At 39.0% G+C, this 24,751-nt stretch overlaps 1 protein-coding gene across 1 annotated transcript; it reads right to left on the reverse strand.

Annotated features, from left to right (window-relative positions):
- Positions 1-321: 321 nt before the first annotated feature.
- LOC114391570 lies at positions 322-2,814 on the reverse strand. The gene is made up of 4 exons (XM_028352565.1): positions 2,274-2,814; positions 1,968-2,135; positions 1,696-1,871; positions 322-573 (listed from the first exon to the last, which is right to left on the reverse strand). The coding sequence occupies exons 1-4, from the start codon at positions 2,812-2,814 to the stop codon at positions 322-324; spliced, it is 1,137 nt and encodes a 378-aa protein (XP_028208366.1).
- Positions 2,815-24,751: the final 21,937 nt, after the last annotated feature.

Raw genomic sequence — 24,751 nt, forward strand, 5'->3', positions numbered from 1 at the left:
ATAATTATTTGAATGTAACACTTACAAAATTCCGGGTAGAAATTCTAGGATGTCACAATACTCCCACCCTTTAAGGAATTTCGCCCCCGAAATTAACTACTCTAGGAACAAACTTGGGTACAATTCTCTCACCCTATCCTCTAACTCCCAGGTTGAATCACCCTCGTCGGGTCCCGACTGCACTTTCACCAACGCGATCTCCTTTCCTCTCAGCGACTTCATTCTTCAATCAGTAATCTTCTGAGGTTGTGCTTTATAGGTGAGGTTATCCTTCACTTGTACTTCGTCTAGTGCGAGTACATGTGTTGGATCTGGGTTGTATCATCTCAGTTGAGAGACATGAAACACAGGGTACAAATTCGATAAGCTCGGAGGTAAAGCGATTTGATAAGCTACAGGCCCAACCTTCTTCAAAATTTGATACGGACCCAGATACTTGGGCGTCAGCTTCCTAGATTTGAGAGCTCTCCCGACTCCAGTTACAGGAGAAACCTTCTGATCAAACAAGTATTTGAGGCTCTTGTGATCGTTGAAAACTTCAAAATGAGTACCGTATAAATAGTGCCTCCAAATCTTTAAGGCAAAGACCACAGCTGCTAGTTCCAAGTCATGGGTTGGATAGTTAACTTCATGAGGACGCAATTGGCGTGAAGCATAAGCCACTACCCTTCCCTCCTGTATCAATACACACCCTAAGCCTTGTCCGCTCGCATCACAATGCACTTCAAATGGTCTCTTAGGGTCGGGCAAAATTAACACCGGAGCTGTTGTCAATCGCCTCTTCAACTCTTGGAAGCTTTGATCACATTTCTCATTCCAGACAAACTTCTCATTCTTATGAGTCAGTTTAGTTAGGGGTAGTGCCAATTTAGAAAATCCCTCAATGAATTTCCTATAATAGCCAGCCAACCCCAAGAAACTTTGAACTTCTGTTGGAGTTGTCGGTTGTTGCCACTCCATAACCGACTCCACTTTAATTGGATCCACAGCAACCCCATCTTTAGAAATCACGTGCCCTAAGAACTGCACTTTCTCTAACCAAAATTCACATTTCGACAATTTGGCGAACAATTTCCTATCCCTCAGGATATGCAACACAATTCTCAAGTGCTTTTCATGCTCCTCCTTATTCCTTGAATACACTAGGATATCATCAATGAACACAACCATGAACTGAACTAAGCAATCATGGAATATACGGTTCATATAGTCCATGAAGATAGCTGGAGCATTAGTCACTCCAAATGGCATGACTAAATACCCATAATGACCATACCGAGTCCGAAACGCAGTCTTTGGAATATCTTCCTTCTTAACTCGGATTTGATGATACCCCGATCACAAATCGATCTTCGAAAATACCATCGCTCCCCTCAATTGATCAATCAAATCATCTATCCTCGGTAGGGGATATTTGTTCTTGATAGTGACTTTGTTCAGCTGCCGGTAGTCTACGCACATCCTTATACTTCCATCCTTCTTTTTAACCAGTAAGACCGGCGCTCCCCATGGTGATACGCTTGGGCGAACAAATTGTTTACTTAAGAGATCCTGCACTTATGCCTTCACCTCTGCTAGTTCTACTGGAGACATCCTACAGGGCGCGATCGACACTGGATTCGCCCCAGGCACCAAGTCAATAATGAATTCCACTTCTCTCTCAGGTGGTAATTCACAAATGTCATCAGGAAAGACCTCTGGAAATTTTGACACCACCGATATACTGCTAACTTCAGAGACCTCCTCCACATTCATGGAGAACAACACCATGTAGGTTCGAACATCCCCCACTCCATCGTTGGCAGCATTCTCTTTCAATGGTTCATTTGGAATTACATTTCCACCAAATACTAGCATCTTCTCTTTGCAGTCTAGAAAGATATGGTTAGTAGATAACCAGTCCATCCCCAAGATCACATCTAGATGAGCTAAAGGTAGGCAAATCAAATCTGCCATAAAAGGTCGACCCTCAACAGTTATAGGACACTTCAAACACGCCCGAGAGGTGGTTACAGGCTCGTTAGTTGGAGTAGACACCACAATATCATATGGTAACTCCGTCGTACATAAACCTAACCTCTCCACACATGCATGAGATATGATCGAATGCGTGGCACCCGAATCATAGAGTACATCTAGCAGTTTATCAGCAATCAAACACTTACCCTGTATCAAATCGTCGGAGGCAGCAGCTTCTGATCCACTCATAGCAAATACCCGGGAGGTTACCTTTGGTCTTCCACCACTAGTGTTGTTGTTGTTGCTAACATTACTGCTCCTTGTGGAATTAGTAGATCCACGATTGACTATGTTAGAATTGGCAGTTACCGTCGGTCTCCCAATCATTCTACACTCCCGAGCATAATGGCCTACCTTGCCACAAATATAACAACGATTTTCCTGTGTCTGCTGGAGTTGTGGGCAATTTCTCCTAAGATGCGGTCCTCCGCACTGAAAGCACTGTACCCCAGTCCCCTTTGACTGGTTCATGTTGGACGTAGCCATAGGTTGTTTCCCCTTGTTGCTAGGATATGGCTTCATCCTCTTATTATTGTTTCCTCTAAAAGGGTGGCTTCTTTGTGGTCCTCCAAAGCCTCTAGCTTGCCTCTCTTTCATCTTATCCTCAAATATTCGGCACTTTGTCACCAGTTGATTGAAATCTGTGATCTGCATGTAGCTAACTGCCTGTTGAATCTCCAGTCGAAGCCCATTCTCAAACTGACCACATAAGTCTTCTTCGTTCCGAGCATCTTGGTATTGAGGCCAGTACTGCAGAAGTTCGTTAAATTTGGCCGTGTATTCTCCAACGGACATGTTTCCCTGCTTCAAATCCAGAAATTCCCTCGCCTTTCGCTTCCTGAGATCTCGTGGAATATAATTGTCTAGGAATTTGTCCTTGAAGGTATTCCAAGGAATCATGCCTCCAAGTGCTACTAATGTAGGTTTCACGAACTTCCACCAGTTCTCAACTTCTTCTTGGAGCATGAACGTCGCATAAGGGACCTTATGCTCCTCGAGGCAACCCATCGCCTCGAAAATCTTCTCAGTCTCAGCTAATCATAACCTAACACCTTTTGGATCATAGTCCCCACTGAACTTCGGCGGGTGGTTCTTACGGAAAGCCATGAGTCCCCGATACTCTACCGGCTCCAGATCACGTTCCTGCACTAGAGTTTCCAGCACAGCTGTCGTGCGGTCTAGGACATCACGGTTCTGATCCCTACCATGTCCTGCCATACCTAACCTGTAGGGAAACTATTAGTATCCAAGAAATTCTACTGAGAGAGAGTACCATATAGGCTATGACAGTTACAACAATCTCTCTCTCTCTCTATATATTTATATATACAACAATTCTACTAAGTCAATTGCACTTTCCTGCTTAAGACAAGAAGGCACAATTTGTGACTTAACATCACTCCCCGAAACATATTTCCAAGTTTTAGAGATACACAACATTCACACAGTAAGACCATGGACAGGTTCACTAGAATCCAACTTTTGCTCTGATACCACCAATTGTGGCGTCCCTAAATAATGACTGGTTTAATAGTAATAAATCAAATCGCAGAAACCATGGGAAATTTTTTTTCTTTTCTCTCTCTTTTTTTTCGCATTGTTATTCATTTCACGGTAATTAAATTTAGAAGGAAAATTATCACTATAGAGTCCTGAATGGCCAGTTCACAACTCTATTCGGATTCATTTCTTTCTGATCACTCATAACCCCTAAACTATTTTGATCTTTCAAAAATATACCAGCCATCATTTTAGGTCGTCACGCGAAAAATAATAAGATGCGGTCGGTAAACTCTTTTCAAATAAAGTTTGTTAACATTTCCTTTTCAAATAACAAGATTAAACATAATTATATTTATAATCTAAAACTGTCCAAAATATGGGAGTTTGCAAAATAACATAGTGACATCCAGAGCAAAGGTAACAACTGTGGTGGCTTCAGCCACAATATATACAATCATCAAAATTTCTATACAATAGGTCTACCTACCCAAAAATCAAAAGGGTAAACCTAGCAGTCTGAACTAGACACACCCACCCACAAAAAGTATGTACGCCTAGTCTAAGGAGCCGTCTGCTATGATGAAGAGTCGTCACTAATCGCTGTCCCTCTAGGGCCACTCTCCTCTGTAGAGTCCGCCTCAGATGCTGACATAATATCCTCTGGGGAATCAACATCAGGGAGCGGGTCTTCATCATCCTCAGGTAAGTCAAGGGCGTCCATAGCAGGTTCAGGAGGTAACTCCTCTGGGTCCTCTTCAAGATCTTATTCAGAGGTTGACACCTTTATCACTTGAACCGGCTCAACTAGTCGATATGGAGTAGGTGTAGGTAATATCCACTCCACAGGCTGCTGAAGTGTGCGTGCAGGTTCCTCCGGATGTACTAATGAAGTAGCAGTGAGTCGAATTGTGCCACGGAATCGGTACCTCTGATTGCCTTCGAGGGTCTCCCAAACACCCTTTAGGCACTCCATCACAACGTGATCATGGATCAACTGCGCAGCCATCGCGATCTACAAGAGATAAAAGAAAGAGGGTAGACTCTTTCACAAGAAATCTAACTACACAGGTAACCATACAATGCGTCCCATAACGGCTACGCATAGTCAAAATGTCTTTTTTCAAGGGATTTCCTCTCTGGTAATCGATTACCAAAGTATGTAATCGATTACCAGTGCCCAAAAACGAATTACTCAGCCTTTGCACATTGGAATCTACAAGTTACACTGTTTAATCGATTACACATAAATGGTAATCGATTACCAGTAGCAGGTAGCACTATGTAATCGATTACACGCAACTAGTAATCGATTACCAGTGCCCTATCATACTGTGTAATCGATTACACACAATTGGTAATCGATTACCAGTAGCTACTTAACATCCTGTCTCCATTTTTAAGACCTGTAATCGATTATCCACGAATGGTAATCGATTACCAGAGGCTAATTTCCAGATACCATCCAAGATACATAGCTAGCCAGCCGCCACAAAGCCTCCTTGCTTCGTGGACTTTGTTCTTTTATTGGTTGACTGCCAGGAGCTCGCCTGTTTAGGTACGTCACAGGTTCTCATTGAATGACTATGCCCGGGTTGGGTCGGGATTAGTCAAGCTTGGTTTTGGGCAATAGCGCCCCACCTGACGTCCCCAAGGTCTCCTGACCCCCGCGACATATCTCCAGGTACCACTCTATGGTCAACAAACAAAAGTAGGAAGACTGACTCTTCCACGCTTTCTCACATCAAGCTTATTGGATTATGGGGCACCCGTCATATGTGGTACTAGGTGGCGATCGGGCGATGATGCAAATCAACTATCCCATTTCCACAAGTCAGGCATAAGCACACCATCCCCAGTTGCCCACCTTTAACTTGAGCTCACGCACTCCTACGTAGCCCTTATCCTCGTTCCTCTCAGCACCGGGTCCCCATCAACCCCTCAAAGCTTTCACAATATCCAAACAATTCAATTTCATTTGTCATGAAACTACCATAAACCAAGAAAACAGAGTAGAGGCAGAAAACTCTGCCCAAAACTCATTCAAATTCCACAGTTTTTCCTACTCACATGCTCCAGTAACATTCTCTTCGTTCCGATTCGTTAACCATTGGATCGCCTTGAAAATTTTACTGAAGGTTCCAAATACAGAAATATAAATTTTGACCGTTGGGATCTGCTAGAAAATATCCAGAACAGGAGATGTACTACCTTTCCCGTGACTAGCAATGCACAACCATTTTTCTGCATAAAAGGCAAAATTTGTTGCACAATTTAACAACATTTTTCTGCATAATGTAGCAGATTTCGAATTCTAGCTTGCTTGTATCCAATTTCACTCAAATTGGATCCTACAAGTCCTAAACCATGTCTAAATCATGTTCAAAACAAAAACAAACTTCAAACCAAGGTAAATCAAAATATAGGTATCCAAAACCCATCAATTTTAGTGAATTCTCAAGGTTTGAAAGGTGAAAATTAAAATTGGGTAGTTTAAGGGTAGAGGACCCTAAGTTAACTCTCCCCATCATCTCTACCAGTTTTCTACCAACATTTCAAGCATACATATATCACAAAGCATCATTATTAAACCCTAAATCAGCATGGGTAGTTTTGCTCACATCAAACATGTCAAGTTTAGCATGATTCCAACAAATTCCTTCACAAACAACTACTCTAAGGCAAGAACCTAGTAGAACTACCCATCATAGCTCCCAAAAATCCAACACCCACAAATTTCAAGTGAGAAGAAGTCCACCCTTACCTGAAATTTAAAGCCCCATGAAGTAGAGGTATGTTCCACGACTCCGAAAATGGCTTTTCCTTGCAATTTGGAGTAGAAAGGAAGAGGAATTTTGGAGCTTCAATGGAGAAGAAGAAGAGAAAAAGCAACGTGGAAGAGAGGAAGGAGCTTCTGAAATTTCTGAAGGAAGAGAGAGAAGATTTGGGCTTTCTATAAAAAAAGATTTTCTTTTCTTTTTCCTTTTCTTTTCTAAAAGCAATGCTACATGTCCTATTTTAAGCGGAGCAAAAGGGCCCACCTTTTTCCTTTGATTATACATGATACTCAGCCATAAGGAAGACAAAAAATTGAACCTTTTTGGATGATGAAATCCTGCCTCAGTTTTCGTGCCGCCTCTCTGGTTCCAGTTCCTCGCGTTTCTCTGCACCCGTCGGGGCCCGTTTTCGAAAGTAGGCAATATATATATCAAAACGCTCAGAATGAGACCCTGAGCGTGGTTCAGAGGTTGGTTTTGTTAAATTTTAAGTTTCACGCAAAATGATAATTTTTAGACTAATTAATTGTGAATTAATCTATAACCGTTTGGTTATGGGTTACTCTTTGTTAATTAGTCTAACCCGCGTATCTTTCCCCCTATGTACATACTTCTACCAAGAATGTATATATACACTGAATAATATATATATATATATATATGTATATATATATATATGTATATATATATATATATATATATATATATATATATATATATATATATTTAAATGTAACACTTACAAAATTCCGGGTAGAAATTCTAGGATGTGACATTCCCTGCTACGAAAGACAATGATTGGTACCTCAAAGCCCTACACTGGGGCAATGAGGGGCATCACGCATGAGCCTCAAGTAAACCTAGGGGCAGATTAGATGTTCTCACCCAATAGGTTCCCAGCTGCAAGGTCGTGACGAAAGATAACAATTGGTACCTCAAAGCCTTACACTGGGGCAATGAGGGGCATCGTGCATGAGCCTCAAGCGAACCTAGGGGAAAATCAAAAGTTCTCACCCGTCGATGTTTTTGAACAAAAAAAGGGGGGCAAACCCTGGGATTTCAATAGATTGATTAAATGGCTCCATCACCGTCACTCCAAAAAATGGTCAAGTGACTAAATCAAACAGAACATACACTCTGAGGGAGTTTCGAGAAAGATTTACAAAAGATAGGATAAGGTTGCATGAATTATCACCTCTTTCAAAAGGACAGTCAATCTGTGTTTTCCAAAAAAATCAAAATCAAAATCACAAAATAGGGAAAGAATGTCATGAACATTGTACAACTTTCCATTACATTGCATTGTTTCATATGAAGTCCGCACTTACCAAATTTCACGACAAAGGTTGCGTGCATCTGCATCCCTAAAAATCATGTTAACTGCATAGATTTCCTACATCTAATGTCCAAATCTTGTGAATTTGGGATGACTGGCCCTCTCGATGAGTCGATCTCTTGCTTTCTCATAAGGTTGGACCCTTGGGTCTAGTACCTATCACCATCATAGGACTGCACGTCCTCACTTTTAGAGGACTACACGTCCTTGCCTTCAGAGGGTCATGTACCTTCACCTTCAGAGGACTACACGTCCTTGCCATCAGAGGGCTGCACGCCCTCACCTTTAGAGGAGTACACGTCCTTGCCTTCAGAGGGTCATGTACCCTCACCTTCAGAGGGCTACACGCCCTCGCTTTCAGAGGACTGCACGCCCTCGCCTTCAGAGGACTGGACGTCCTCACCTTCAGAGGGCTGCACGTCCTCACCTTCAGAGGGCTGCACGCCCTCGCCTTCAAAGGGCGACACGTCCTAAACTTCAAAGGGATGCACGCCCTCGCCTTTAGAGGGCTACGTGTCCTCACTTTCAATGGGCTCCATATCCACATCTTAAGAGAATTTAAGGTCCTCTGCCCTTAAATGCTTAACCGACACTTGAGCTCCCGGTTAAGGGGCTAGTAATTTCCTTTTATCAGTTCCTGGGCCACCCCATGATATTGGAAGGCGACCAACTGTGCGAGCACAACCAGAGAGGGAAGCTATCGCCCAACTACTTTGCATACCGGGGCAAGATTTCACCCGTGCCGCTGCAAAGTGACGAGTGCGGATCATGCGCACCAACATGACCACTCTTACACAGATATGTATGACATTGCTACTTAGCAACATTCCTTCCAGCGGCCATATTACCGATCTCCCCCTGCGGAGGAATCACGCCCGCAAAACACCCAGTGGACCCGGAGGAGCCCAACAGGGCCCTGGGGTTTCTGGCTCTGGTTACAGGCCTCTGTTAGTCCTATAGGGTGCCCGTTCCCCCCAGCAAGGTCACACCATCATGACATAGGTAAGTATGCACATCACTCAACTCATCTCTGATGTCATCTATTGTTTGCAGGGATCGCGCATGCAAGACACCCAATGGACCCAAAGAAGTCCAACAGGGTCCTAGGGTTTCCAGCTCTGATTACGGGCCTCTGTCAGTTCTACGGAGTGCCCGTCGCCCCCAGCAAGTTCATCAGGCCCCCTATTAATCAGGCTTTCATCAAGAAGTACCGCGCCCCCAGGCAGGCGCAGGGCGAGACACCACAACAGCCTGGGGATGGCCAGCAACAGGCAACAAATGCACCGCCGCCACCTCCAGAGCACCTCAGCTCATCCACAAAAAGGTTAGAGTGTTGCCTATGACACATGGCCGACCAATAGGCGACCAAGTCCAAAGCCAAAGGTAAGCAAAAGTACTAGGTCCATGATCGACAAGTCATCATGCGTCCAGCTCAAGACGTTAAAGAAGCGCTACTAGGAGGCAACCTAGTACCTTTTAAACCTCTGCTTGTTATTTGATCACTTTTGTTTCTCAAGTCATAGTAGGACACACCTAGTTGCTCATGATCCTAGGAATTTAAATAAAACAAGCACAAGCTCGGAAGGTAGTCATACCTCACAATATATATATATATATATATATATATATATATATATATGTATGTATGTATGTATGTTTAGGTAGAAAGATACCTTAGATATGCATGTATGTAAACAAAAAATACTTCACAAAGTATATATATGTATGTTTAGGTAGGAAGATACCTTGGATATGCATGTATGTAGCAAAAAAATATCCCACAAAATATATATATGTATGTTTAGGTAGCAAGATACCTTGGATATGCATGTATATAGCAAAAAGACCTCACAAAATATATATATGTATGTTTAGGTAGCAAGATACCTTGGATAAGCATGTATATAGGAAAAATACCTCACAAAAATATACACGTGTTTAGGTATCAAAATACCTCATGAAAAAAAAGAGGAAAAAACAAAAACAAACAAGGAAAAGAAAGAAACAAATGATAAAAAAAGGAGAAAAGAGAAAAATAAGTTGTCTAGCTGAAAAACCAACATGCTTTTGAAAAGAGATAACTTCCAACTTTTCTTCGAAAAATTCACTGATCATAATCAGTTTTTGAAAAAATGTGTGTATACACCTGAAGGGAGAATGCTGTGAAAATTTTCCCGAACACCCAAAATAGACTCGGATGAATGCACAAATTGATAAAAGAACATATTTTGGAAACATTGGTTTGACTAAAGTAGAGAGAATGAATTATGAGCCCTAGCATCACATGACCATAAAAGTTTGACACTTGAGTGTCCGCATAGGTGCATGCATGACTAGTTTGGCATAAAATTTCCAAATCATCATGGTTGCATTTGTGTCATGGAAATAATGTGGGACATCCCCTTTTATCCTTGAACCGAACCAAACCCTGACATATATCATGTCCAGCTGTGCTACAAGCTTTGAGCCAAAATCCCAATTTACCATAAACCTTACCCTCAGAAGAAAACAAAAAAAGAAAGGAACTTCCCAATCAAAAGAGCGGGAGAAAACAAAAAGAGAAAATTTCCAATCGAAGAGCAGGAGAAAACAAAAAGAGAAAATTCCCAATCGAAGAGTAGGAGAAAGCAAAAAAAGGAAAGAAAATTCCTGATCAAAGATCGGAAGAAAACAGAAGAAACAAGCAGAAAGGTCTTTGGACCAGACAATATCTGAACAATACAAAATTGTCACAAAAAAAGAAAGGAAACCACGACCTAAAGTGGCCCTCTCCCTTTGATTACCAACCAAAATCCTGTGTGTCAGCGACTTTTTCGCCCCGCACTAAACAAAAACAGAAAAGGAAAAGGCCAAAAACATTCAAAGCCAAAATTCCCACAAAAAAAACCACCATTCCCAAGAAAAAGTCCTACTGACCCATGATCACGCATGTAATCTTTGATTTGATAGGAAACGATTTGCAAGATCAAGTCATGACATATCTATGGTTCGGAATTAGGACGTAACACTTACCTGTGTGAGATTAATACACTTTGAGTGATTTTCTTCTATTTTTGTTGAACCCAGTGTTTCCTCTAAATGGTCATTTAGAAGCGAAATGCTAACATCCAAAATCTCATTTGGGGTTATGAGAAGATTTCATCAGTATACTCTCCTTCCCCGGTAGACACATTGTTTTTCATCCGAAAAGCATATGTTGCTTTGATTAGTTAGAAGTTTTTTTTCTCTTTACTAAAGCATGTTCGCATTTTAGTGAAGAAAACACCGAGACTATTTTTAGTCCCACAAGTTATCCAGAACTACAAAGGTTTGAGTTCCTCATTGAGGATATGTAGGAGCAAGAGCCTCGCTTTTGTCGGTCGCCCCACAATTTTTGTCATACTGACCTTGGAGTCACGTGACATGCGGAGATACCCGAGTGGTTATCCGTTTAAACTTTCTTTTGCTATCTCTAAGACTCAAAGCATGATAGCACGCAGAGACTAATGTCGTCTTCTGCACCCTTTGTCAATCGCGGCCAACAAGCCCGTTGACACGCGGAGATTTACGTCATCTTCCGCGCAGACAATTTCTGTCATACTGACCTTGGAGTCACGTGACATGCGGAGATACCCGAGTGGTTATCCGTTTAAACTTTCTTTTGCTATCTCTAAGACTCAAAGCATGATAGCACGTGGAGACTAACGTCGTATTTTGCACCCTTTGTCAATCGCGGCCAACAAGCCTGTTGACACGCGGAGATTTACGTCATCTTCCGCGCAGACAATTTCTGTCATACTGACCTAGGAGTCACGTGACATGCAGAGATACCCGAGTGGTTATCCGTTTAAACTTTCTTTTGCTATCTCTAAGACTCAAAGCATGATAGCACGCAGAGACTAACATCGTCTTTTGCACCCTTTGTCAATCGCGGCCAACAAGCCCGTTGACACACGGAGATATACGTCATCTTCCGCGCAGACAATTTCTGTCATACTGACCTTGGAGTCACGTGACACGCGGAGATACCCGAGTGGTTATCCGTTTAAACTTTCTTTTGCTATCTCTAAGACTCAAAGCATGATAGCACGCAGAGACTAAGGTTGTCTTCTGCACCCTTTGTCAATCGTGGCCAGCAAGCCCGTTGACACGCGGAGATTTACGTCATCTTCCGCGCAGACAATTTCTGTCATACTGACCCTGGAGTCACATGACATGTGGAGATACCCAAGTGGTTATCCGCACTTTTAAAACTTACTTTTGCTATCTATAAGACTCAAAGCTTGATAGCACGCAAAGACTAATGTCGTCTTCTGCGCCTTTTGTCATCCAGAGGCGGCGGGCTCGATGACATGCGGGAACCATTTGGTCCCGCACTGTCTTTTGCTATCTGTAAGACTCAAAGCATGATAGCACACAGAGACTAACGTCGTCTTTTGCGCCTTTTGTCATCCAGAGGTGGCAGGCCCGATGACATGCGGGAACCATTTGGTCCCGCACTTTTAAAATACTTTTGCTATCTATAAGACTCAAAGCATGATAGCACGCAGAGACTAACATCGTCTTTTGTGGCTTTTGTCATCCAAAGGCGGCGGGCCCGATGACATGCGGTTATCCGCACACTCGATGAGTGATAAACGCGTATAGATGAATTCTGCGCCCATTATCATTTTGGAGTAGCGAGTCGAGTGGTAAACGCGCATAGACAAATTCTGCGCCCTTTGCCATTCAGATTTCACAAATTGGGTGATAAACGCGCATAGACGAATTCTACGCCCTTTCTCATTCAGGAACAACAAGTTGGGTGGTAAACATGCAGAGACAGATTCTACGCCCTTTATCATTCAAGAGCAGCGAGTCGAGTGGTAAACGCGCATAGACGAATTCTGCGCCCTTTGCCATTCAGATTTCGCAAATTGGGTGATAAACGCGCATAGACGAATTCTGTGCCCTTTATCATTCAGGAACAACAAGTTGGGTGGTAAACGTGCATAGACGAATTCTGCGCCCTTTGCCATTCAGATTTCGCAAATTGGGTGATAAACGTGCATATACGAATTCTGCGCCCTTTATCATTCAGGAACAACAAGTTGGGTGGTAAACACGCAGAGACAGATTCTACGCCCTTTGTCATTCAAATTTCGCAAGTCGAGTGATGAACATGTAGAGATAGATTCTGCGCCCTTTGTCATTTGGGGACAGTAAGTCGAGAGGTGGGTGGAGACAAATTATGGTCATTCCATGCACCTTTTCGCCATCCAGAGGCGATTGTGTCCGGTGGCACGCGGAGACAAATTATGGTCATTCTGTGTTTTGCCGCCCAGGCTCGGTCGTGTCCAACAAAACGCAGAGACAAATTATGGTCATTCTGTGTCTTGTATCAACCAAGAGGAACAAATTCGACAGTATCAGGATGATGTGTCGGTACTGATCATTTTCAAATTTTTGTAGGTTCCGCTGGCAGGGAGGTTCACTGGCCGAATGGTGTTTTGCTCAAACGAAATTAGTGTCTTATCTTTACTTCCCTTTTATCTCCAATAAAAGACAAGTAAAGAGGGGCAACTATCATACCCTAATTTTGTCCGGGGACCATCCGTTTTTGGGATGCGACCCTCGTTTGACCACTCCGAGGTATTTGGCACCCATGGTTAGGCAATTTGTGAAGTTTCGAGACATGCCGGAAGCCAAAAGAAAAGCGTTGTAGCACAATCCGTGAAGTTCCGTGACATGCCGGAAATTAAAAGGAAGTGTTAGTGCGCAATCCGTAAAGTTCCGTAACGTTCCGGAAGGCAAAAAAGGGATGATTACGTAATCCGTAAGGTTCCGCAATATTACGGAAATAAAACAAGTATCATTACAAAATTTGTAAGTTTCTGTAACTTTATGGAAAAAGAATCACCAAAAAAAGGCAAGGGGTGTATTTAGTAAAAATGGGGGTTCAAATAGCAACCAGGCCCACTTGGGCCTTCCAGGATGTTCCTCCAGAAGGCGGTTGCTTTTGGAGGAAGCAACCTAGCTCACCTGGGCGAGCTGGGTGGCAAGCTCCTCCCCTATTTTCCTATAAATAGGGGGAGGAGTGAAGGAGAAAAATGTTCAGCCCTCCTGGTATCTGAGATTCACTTAAAATTAGTGAGAAAAATTGTTTCCAAGAAGAAAATCCAAGCCGAGGCACTTCTGTAACGTTTCCGTGGGTGATTTCGCGAAGATTTTCAACCGTTCTTCGTCGTTCGTCGTTCGTTCTTCGCCGTTCGTCGTTCGTTCTTCGCCGTTCTTCGGTCTTCAACCGGTAAGTTCCCGAAATCGAACTTTCAATTCATTCTATGTATCCTTAGTGGTCCTCATTTGTTTAGCGTACTTTTATTTTCGTTTCATTTACTTTCCGTACCCCCTTTTGACGTGCTTTAGTCATTTACTTAAGTCATTTTCTCCCATAATCAAAAATAAAATAAATTTCCACCGATCATTTGAATTGTAACATCCGTTAATTTATGTTAAAATGAAATTCGACCGTTCGGTCATGCCGTAACCACGTTGGAAACCAAAAAGAGGTAAAATAATAATATAATAATCAAAAATATCTTTTAGCAAAATAAATCAAAAAAATCAATCAGACGTTTTTCTTTGGGTTTTCTCATTCTTAATCGAATCAACTAATAACCAAAGTGAAACTAAGGCTAAAATCAATTCATAAACCAAAATTTTGTCATCGCCTAAAAATGCCATTTTCAAAGGTCCAACGCCTTGAAATGGTCTTTTCCGCTTTTATTGGTTAAGTGTAGATTTCTAAAAAGCCTAAAATCAATATGTAACTTTGTTACCTCTTCCAAAAATAAAGAAATCATTAATGGTCCAATGCCTTAATGTTTTCTCACTTTTCAAAAGAATCGAAAGATTGTCTAATGGTCCAACTCCTTAAATGACCTTTCATTAAAAAAAAACATATCTTGCAAAAAAGGATAAAAAATTAACCAAAACGCTTTGTTCACAAAAGAACAACGTAGATCTGATTTTCTCATCACAATTGAGGAATACGTAGGAGCAAAGGGAAACGCCCTTGTCGACCACAAAAAGATAAAAACATAAAAAGGCATAAAAAAGACATAAGAACGTAAAAAGGGAAAAGAATATAAATTGAAGTCATATTTGCACATTTGATTAAAGGTTGCCGTCTCTTGTGACGGACGCGTGGGATGCTAATACCTTCCCCGTGCGTAAATACAACTCCCGAACCTTTCACTTAAAGTTCGTAGATCACGTCTTTTCCGGTTTTTCCAACGTTTTCCTCAAATAAACGTTGGTGCCGACTCCGCGCGTATTCCTTTCTTGGAACACGCACCCGCGAGTCACGCGTTGCCCTCCCGCCGAAAGGTAGGTTGCGACAGTTCCACATTCAATTATCATTGTCAGTAGGTGTTTTAATATTGAATGCATATTTATTAGTAGCTGATACAAACAGATTTTGTCATCACTAGAGGGGTTGCATGAGTTTTTGGTAGTGTGTCCAACAATCCCTCATGCAGTCATGCTGAAAATTCATTATTTTCCTTGTTGGCTGCAAAGTTTGACCCTACTACTAAAGATTCATGATTCCCATGAGGAGTTTATTTTCTTACTCTGAGAGCAAGCCTGTTTTGATTATTGTTGTTTTCTTCTCAATCCCCCTATTAATATTACTTAGACTAGTCTTTTATGATTGCCTTTCTAAGTTCTTCAGAAACTAAGGTTTTATTTATTGTTGTTTGTTGTGACCAACTGTAGTTTTACACATATGAAAGCTTGAAGAAAGTGATGCCATCTAGTATTCAACCCAACACATTTCAGACTGTGAGTTAATGTTTGTTCCTGGCTCTTAACCATCATTTTTCTGTCTCATTGCAATGAATGTAATTGGGATGATTTTACAAATTTATGTAGGTAGTGTGTGGAGGATTAGCTGGATCTACGACTGCTTTATTCACGATTCCTTTTGATGTAATCGATTACCAGTGGCCAAAAATGGTTTACAACAGCTATTAAAATTTGAATTCAAATTTTAGACTGTGTAATCGATTACACAATGTTGGTAATCGATTACCAGTAGTTAATAAACGTTTTAATTCAAATTTTAAAACTTGTAATCGATTACACAAATCCTGTAATCGATTACCAGAGGAGATTTTCAGAAAATTATTTCTAAGAGTCACATCTTTTCAAATGGTTTTTACATGGCCACCAAAGGTCTATTTATATGTGACTTGGTACACGAATTTGCTCAGAGTTTTTCATAACAAAAAGTCTTATTCTCTCAAAGAGCAAAAACATTTTATCCTCTTAAGAATTCCTTGGCCAATACAATTTCAATTCAATAAGGAATTAATTGAGTGCTTAGATTGTACAATCTATCTCTTTCAAGAGAGATTTTTTCTTCTCTTCTTTCTAAATTCTCAAAGGGGATTGAGAGACCGAGGGTCTCTTGTTGTAAAGAAATCTGAACACAAAGGAAGGATTGTCCTTGTGTGTTCAAAACTTGTAAAGGGATTTTACAAGATAGTGAAACTCTCAAGCGGGTTGCTTGGAGACTGGACGTAGGCATAAGGGTGTGGCCGAACCAGTATAAATCTGAGTTTGCACTTTCTCTTCCCTTAAACACTTTTATTTATTATTGCTTTACATTTATATTCATATTGTTCTATTTGAATCATTATTTAAGAGTTCATTTTTAAGGGAACTTGTAACTTGCATTGAAATTGAAATAGAATTTTAAATTGAGGAAATAGTTTGCAATATCTTAATTCAACCCCCCTTCTTAAGATATTTGAGGCCACTTGTCTAACAATATTATAATTTCAATATGTTGTTATTTTCAAATGTTATTTTAAAGAATACAATACATATTTTATCCTCTCTTTTTTCTGGTTGAAGTATGCCAGTTTACTCTTAATTCATGGTTCTGATGGAAATGAGTGCACTGCAGATTCCTGGGTCTGCAAATCAATATGATAGTGTGCTCCATGCCTTTTACAAAATTAGTAAGAATGAAGGATTGAAGGGCCTGTACAAGTATTATTGTCTAAATCTTGCCTTGATCATTTAGATCAGAAGAAAATATTTTATAGGAGCAACTACTATGCATTCTATGTTGAAATCTCTATTCAAATGTGAATTGCACATTGATATTTGTCTTTTGATTTTCTTTGTATGTCTATCATCAGGGGGTTGATTCTGAGGTTGATTATGTACATGTCTCAAGGATCACTGTTCTTTGCTTCATATGAATTTTTCAAGAGGACATTTTCTCTGGAAGCATCACATCCCATTGATTTATGCATTCAGGACAATGACGAGAATGTTGAAGAGTGAAGACAACAAAAACTTTGAATTAACAGGTCCATCATAGGGTTCTCCAGCAGTATCTTCCCCAAGTCTTGAGCATTCTTGATAACTAGATAGTGTATGGAAGAAAAGTTTAATTGTGCCACAAGATGTAAGTAGTTTCATAAACTATGGATTTAAAGAGTAATATTAAATCCTTTTGTAACATTATCTTACAAATCTTCCTATTTATTAAATGTAGAATGAATTGAAAGCATTGTGTTTTCAAAATTCCTTTTTTTTTATGTATTTTTTTAATTCTTACTTTATAAAATACTAGGAGGATATAGTATTGTTTTTAATTTAATTTAAAAAGTATTAATTTTAACAAAATATATATTATTTAAGTGAATAAGCCCACTAGTCATAAAATAGAGTAAATGAGATTTTTCAACCTTATCCATGTTGGCTACCAATTAAAATTTTACAATTAGCATAAATTATTCTGTTAATTTCACTAAATAATTATAATTTTAATACTTGAAATTTATAATGATGATGACTCATGGATCTTGCCTTACCCTCCAATCATAACCTCTTGTGTAGATTCCTCCATCTTATATCATTCATCTTTAATTTTGCAGTATTGTTTAATTCAAGTTTTCTTGTGTGTTACTACAAGAATATTGTGCAAGATTCAAAATTGTTTAGCACTAAAATTATTTTTATTAGTTAATTATTAAATATTAAAAAAATTGATTATTAAATATTGTATAGCATTAAATTTATTTTGAATATTTTACTATTTAAAACATGACTCATATTTATTTTCATTCAATATTGAAATTTTGGATTTTTAAATAAATATTTAAAAATGAAAATTTGAATTTCATTGAAATTGAATTACTTTATCCAAACAAGAAAATTAAAATACAAGAAATTGAATCGCCTCATCCAAACAAAATATTTACAAAATGAAAGGAATTTAAATCAAGGTAATCAAAATGTTGTGTATTTGAATTTCCTAGAAATTTTTAAATCCCCCATCCAAACACATGCTAAAGGTATATATGTACAAGTTGTAACCTCCAATCCAGCTCTCTATATGATCTAATCTTCTCAACCAAGGGATTAATTAAAATCCGAACCAAAAATAATTGATAAAAAAACCATTTCACCATAAAGAGACAAGTTGACTATTTAATTTCTCTCAAAGCATATGGTATTTTTTGTAACTTTGCTTTATCAACTGTTGTTTGAAAAAAAAAAAAACCTCAGGCAGATCAAATTAATGAAATATAATTAACCTCTTTCGCAATAGATTCATACAAAAACCATTGCAATGTTACAAATGTTATAATTAATGTGTCATGTGAGAGGCATGTAACTTATTTAGGAATTAATAAATAAATAATTAATAATTAAGAACTAAATTGTAATTGGGTTAGATAGGAGAAGTTTCTAGAGATGATTGCTACTTGATGGGAGTAGTGACTATAAAAAGAGTTAATATCCATTAACGTGAAATAATGTCTCATTCCTAACATAAAAGTGTTCTCTAATCTTTAATCTCTGAGAGAAACATCCCTATAGAGAAAGAAAGATACGCATTATATTATTTATTTATTATTTGTGAGAATCTTAGGTTTCAAGATTTTGTTGGTTTCCTACAATTGATAATCTAGGAAACCCTTAATAGTTTTTACATGTGATACAACATGTGTTATGAAATTTCTAATTCTCCAATAATGATTTATTTTCTCTCAATTATGCATGAATCCTAATTATTAAATTTATGGATTTTTTTTCCGCTGCTAATATGAAATCTTATATTAAATTTGGAGAAAGATTTCAGATTTATCTTTTATGCTATCTAATTTGATTTGATGATAATGAACAGTGTTGGTTTTTCCTTTAACATATATTTGTGAAGGGAGTTACTTTGTGGTGTGGTGAAAAGGCATAAATGCCCTTCACCCTAGTAATATAAAAGCGTAAGTTTCATCCGTACGACACATTTGCTTCTTCTTCTCTTCATTTCCTAGTGTTGTTTCTTCCCCTTCCTCTTTGCATTTGCTTCTTTTTCTTCCTGTGAGCAATGCTTGTTCCATATTCTGATCATCGTTCATCTTCCTCCGTGGTAGTGAGCGTTGGTGTTGGTGCCACTTCTTCCTGTTTGTTGAGTGGCCGTTGTTGTTGGTTGGAAAATCTTCTTCAAGGTTAGTTATCCTCCCACTTCTTCGTGTTCGTTGAATGATTTTTTGTTATGTTGAGTTTGTTGCATGAAGAAATTGTTGTATGTAATTGTTTTTTGGTGTTTGTTGCTGCTGCTGTTGGTTTATTTCGAAGCTTTGCCGGAAAAAATGGCATATTGCCGAAAAAAATGCCGTTTTTCTAACAAAATGCTGTTTTGTTATGTCGAGTTTGTTGCATGATGATATTGTTGTATGTGATTGTTTTTTTTTTTTTTGTGTTTGCTGCTACTGTTGTTGGTTTATTTCGAAGCCTTGTTGGAAAAAATGTACTTTGCCGAAAAAAATGGCATTTTGCCGAACAAAACCCATATGGATGGTTTTTTTAATATAGTTTTTTATTTTTTTAATAATTTAAATATTGTGTTGCTGAAATTTTGATAAATTTAATTTTTTTTAAAAAACTTTGCCAGTGGTCTGTATGGTTTTTTTAAATTTTTTTTTGATGAAGCATACAAATCACTGATCTGTATGTTTATTTTTCTTAAAACTTTTGTTTAACCCAATCCGTATGTTTTTTTTAAAAAAAAATTTATAACCCATATGGTTTTTTTAAAAAAGTTATTTTTTAACCCATATGAATCACTGATCCATATGGTTATTTTTTTAAAAAAATTAACAACCCATATGTGATTCGTATGGTTTTTTTTAAAGAAATTTTGACGACCCATAAGGATCCCTGATCCGTATGGGTTTTTTTTTAAATATTTGTGACCCATACGGATCATTGATACACAAGTTTTTTTTTTAAAATTTTTTATAACCCATACAGATCACTGATCCGTATGTTTTTTTTTTAAAAAAAAATTTACAACCCATACAGATCATTAATCCATGTTTTTTTTTTAAAAGTTTTTTTTATAACCCATACGAATCATTAATCTGTATGTATTTTTTTAAAAAAATTTTATAACCCATATGGATGACTGATCCGTATGGTTTTTTTTAAAAATTTTTGTATTAAAATTTTTTTTGAGGGTAAATTTTTTTTTAATTTGTTTTATAAACCATACGGATCAATGATCCGTATGGTTTTTTATGTTATTTTGAAATTTATAAAAGAAGGCTGAATTTTTAGAAATATATTTGTTTAGAGTAAATAAAACATGCTGTTCATTAATTTAATTTTGTTGTATTTATTTTGAAACATTTTTAGTTTACTCATATTGGTTAGTGTTGTTGATTAATTGGCTTGTTATTTTATTTAATTATGTTTGTTAATATAACATTGCATTTGATTAGATTAGGAATAATACATTAGATATCCCATATGAAGAGTAAGATTAGATTACTAAGATTATAGTAGATTTCCTATATTAATAGTAAGATTAGATTAGATTTCACAACTTAAGACTAAGATTAGATTAGTTTTCCTAAATTAAGAATAAGATTAGATTAGATTTTTCAAATTAAGACTAAGATGAGATTACCTAAGATTTAAAAAATAATACAATATTTAAATTAATTAAAATTTGTTCTAAAAAGTAATTTTGATGTGAAAATTAAAAATGATTGAAATCGTTTATTATAGTATGGGCCATTGAATATAAAATATAGGATAATTATTATCCAAATAATGGTTAGAACTAGAGGTCTTGGTCGCGCTTTAGGGCGCACAATAGGAAAAGTGTTGGGGAGGAGAGACGAGAGTGACGATGATGTCCCCCTGCGGCGAAGGCCTACTGCATCAGCGCGTAGGCAACGACAACAACAGGTTGTTATGGAGGACCCTCCTACTGCTGAGGAGGAATTGGTCAACGACTAGCCAGAAGCACCTGTTGAAGAAGGTGCTGGTCATGTTAAGGGTTTTCCAGGAGGACCCCATGACACATCCGTTCTGAGTGATTTTGAAAATCACATTGCTTTAGAGTGTGGAATGGAGAGGTATGTAATTTTTAAAAAACATAAAGAACATAGTTGACAAGTTAATTGTTTGTTTACATTAGTCGTAAAATTATTTGCAGGAACATCCTGAGTTGAAGCTATCTTCCCATGGAAGGAAGATGGTTAAGTTCGGGAGGTCTGCCCCAGAGATTGAAGGTCTAGTGGTGGCCAGTGGACTGAGTCCTTTGATCGCTTGTTCCCTAGATACAAGCGATCGGGGACTAATGTCTGCTTTTGTGGAATGCTGGCATAAGGAAACTAGTAGTTTACATTTTCCCGTCGGAGAGGTGACTATCACCTTGGATGACGTCGCGTCATTGTTACATTTTCCTATTGTCGGGGTGTTCCATAGCTTTGAGCAACTTCATGTCGACGATGCTGTCGAGATGTTGGCAGAGTTACTCGAGGTCAGTGTCACGGGTCTTATGTGCGACTATCGTGGCTGCGTGATTTGTATGAGCTTAAGATTGAGGCATGTGACTGGGTTATAGCAGCGCAAGCGTATTTGTTGCATCTCCTTGGATGCACACTCTTTGCTAACAAGAGTGCCACACACGTGCACGTGGTATTCTTGGATGCATTGTGTGACCTGACGTAGAGTGTGGGTTACGCTTGGGGCACTGTTGCACTTGTGCACATGTATGATAATTTAAATGACGCGTCGAAGAGCACAGCGAGGCAGCTTGCAGGATATATCACTCTGTTACATGTTAGTTAAGATGTGACGAAAAGTTTTGAAATTGAAGTTTATTATTATATGTTGTCGTGTATTTTAATAAATATGTTCGTAAAATATATGTAGTGTTGGATTTACGAACATTTTCCGTCCGTTGCTTTCGCTGTTCCTATAAAGGATTATGACAAGAGGAGACCACGTGCATGTCTTTGGACCTTTGGCAAGGCACTACTGCTGGCCACATATCGGAGGCGTCTGGATAGACTGACCCTTGACGCGGTGTGCTGGATTCCGTACGGTGACCACTGTGGGTCAACTCATTGTTTTCCGGCCATATCAGATGAGGCTCCTTGACGTGAAATTGATGTAGATGGATGCAATTTGGTGATAGGTTGAGGGTGGTACGACAGTTCGGCTACATCCAGACAATTCCGCCACACCCTGCTGTGTCTTCGTTGTCTATTGTAGAAATTGATGATAGATGGATGTAGTTTGGTGAGTACGTTGCAACTATAGGGCAATTATATGCAATGTCGGGCCATTGTTCGCCAGATTACTTGGATTGGTTTTATGCTTTCTTGCACCCATTCACCAGTCCGCCACAGCTAGGGGATCCATGTTAGTCGGTGAAAATGACTAACTTTTGTGTATAAAACTTATGTAAATTGTATCAAACTCTTCCAATTTATGGTTATTTTGTAGTGTTATAAGTATTTTCTGTTAAGTATATGTAATAAATACTTAGTACTTCCATTTTGTGTGTTTAATAATCATTTTCTCTCAATTTCAGGTTAATTAGGAAAGATTTGAAAAGTGCTATTTTTCACCTTCTCGCTAAGCCAATCTGCTGGCTTAGCGAGCGTCCGCTAAGCGCAACACTCATGGGCTAAGCTCAAGGAAGACTCTGGAAGAAGATGAGCTGTACAAGTTCGCTAAGTGCACCGCTTCATCTCACTAAGCGCACCGCTTCAGTTCATCTACTAAGCGAGAAAGGCACGCGCTAAGCCAAAATTTACTAATGTGCACTAAGCGGTCCATAATTGCGCTAAGTGCATGAGCACGAACAAGGCCACCTATTTAAGCCTGAAATCAGATTTTAGAGGGGGAGTTTGGACTGGGATTCAGAGCTTTGCATGTCTAGAGTTTCTAGAGAGAGAAAGGTCCAAGTTCCAGAGAGTTTTGAGAGATTTTGCTGTGTGAAGATCTGCAGAGACCAGAGCTTGAAGCAGGAGCCGATTTGAGAGCTTAAGATGAGTTTGTGAGTGATTGTGAGATCCTAGAGGTGAAGGAGACATCCTCACCACTTGTATTTTTGCAATCTTTCATCTTGTTCTTCTCTTTGTTGTAAAGAAGGCTTCCTGGTATGGAAAGCTAAATCCTCTGTTGGATCTTTCCTGTAGGTACCTAATGTAAATATACTTCTATCTATTTAATGATGTTTTGTGTGTTCTCTGTGCTATTTGTTTTTCACTCCAGTATGCCTTTACCTTGTTAACGTAGATGCATGCTTTGTTAGGGTCATTCAACAGTGGAAACTGGTCTGACTCTAAAGCCCTTGATTGCACAGGGATAAGTTGTCGTATTATCACGAGGAATCGGGGTGCGATAATTTAGTTGTGTATGTGTGTCTTAATGCGGTCCAAGTTGAGTTTAGTCCTACAAGAGGAATCTGCGGACAATGCTTGACCAGGATTAGGCTAAACTATCATAAGGAATAAGGGTTTAGTATCTCAGGAGACACCATAAGAACACATGAGCATTTTTAGATAGAGAATATCTTTTTAGCATCAGGCACCTATTAGGAAGGCCAACATGTTCTCTACTTGTTTTTACACATCATTTCTCTCGAGTGATTTTCTTTCTTTTTGCACAGATAGTTTATACACCTGTTCATATTCACACTTACCTTTACACACCAGACACCTACTTGCTGAAATAGCTTACCAAATAACACAAGTTCCCCGAGAGTTCGATACTCGGTTCTTATCGTTTTATACTACTTGTGCAATCCGGTGCACTTGCTGGAATCCGAACAAGTTTTTGGCGCCATTGCCAGGGAACTTCTTTTTATTTGGGAAGTTAGTTCATCTTGAGGTGTCTATTCTTTATTTGTTATTCTTTGATTGTTCTTGTGGATATTTGTTCTTAATTTCTATTTGTCTTTTCTTGTTAAACTGGATAACCGTTGTTCTGTTAGTATTGTATATGCATAGATCTCCCATAGGCAATTTAGTTCCTCTGGACTTAGAAATTGAGGCTACATTGCGAAGAAACAGGGCCGAGAGGAGAAGGAAACTTCTGCAAGACAGAACAATTGCATCCATTCTTGAGGAAGAGACTCATTTCTCTAACTTATTATCACCTGGTTCACCATCATCAAGGGAATCTGCCACTCAATTACCTGAAGTCATTACCATGGTAGAAGAGCATGACTAGAGGATTACCCTTGAGGATTACTCAAGTAGTTCAGTACCATAATTTTTCACCAGCATTGCACGTCCTGAAGTGCAAGCTAACAACATCAACTACCCACATTCCTTAATTTATTTAATACAGGGGAACTTATTTCAAGGATTACCTAATTAATATCCCTATGCACACTTGGCAACGTTCATTGAAATATGCAACATTGTTAAGATTGCCGATGTACTAGACGAAGCCATTAGGCTCAGCCTTTTCTTATTCTCATTGGCAAGAGAAGCCAAGAGGTGGCTCCACTCATTCAAGGGTAACAGTCTGAAAACCAGGGAAGAATTTGTTGAAAAGTTCCTAAAGAAATACTTCCCAGAGTCCAAGACTGCGGAAGGGAAAGCTGCAATCTCTTCATTTCATCAGTTTCCTGATGAATCTCTGAGTAAAGCATTGGAGAGGTTCAGAGGCTTATTGAGAAGAACTCCCACTCATGGGTTTTCCGAGCCAATTCAATTGAATATGCTTATAGATGGGTTGAGACCACAAACCAAGCAATTGTTAGATGCTTTTGCAGGGGTGATGTGTCATTATTTTCTCCTATTTCTTAACCCTTTTTGTCACCATT

This window comes from Glycine soja, chromosome 17 (assembly GCF_004193775.1).
Source record: "Glycine soja cultivar W05 chromosome 17, ASM419377v2, whole genome shotgun sequence".
Lineage (NCBI taxonomy): Eukaryota > Viridiplantae > Streptophyta > Magnoliopsida > Fabales > Fabaceae > Glycine > Glycine soja.

Bases quoted from the DNA above. Each gene is read 5' to 3' on its own strand.
- LOC114391570 (XM_028352565.1), bottom strand. From the start codon at position 2,814: ATGTCCGTTGGAGAATACACGGCCAAATTTAACGAACTTCTGCAGTAC. The intron at 1,872-1,967 runs GTCGACCTTTTA...ATATCTTTCTAG, and splicing joins GTGTCCTATAACTGTTGAGG to ACTGCAAAGAGAAGATGCTA. The intron at 574-1,695 runs GTCTTTCCTGAT...TTTGCCTTAAAG, and splicing joins TGGTGTCAAAATTTCCAGAG to ATTTGGAGGCACTATTTATA.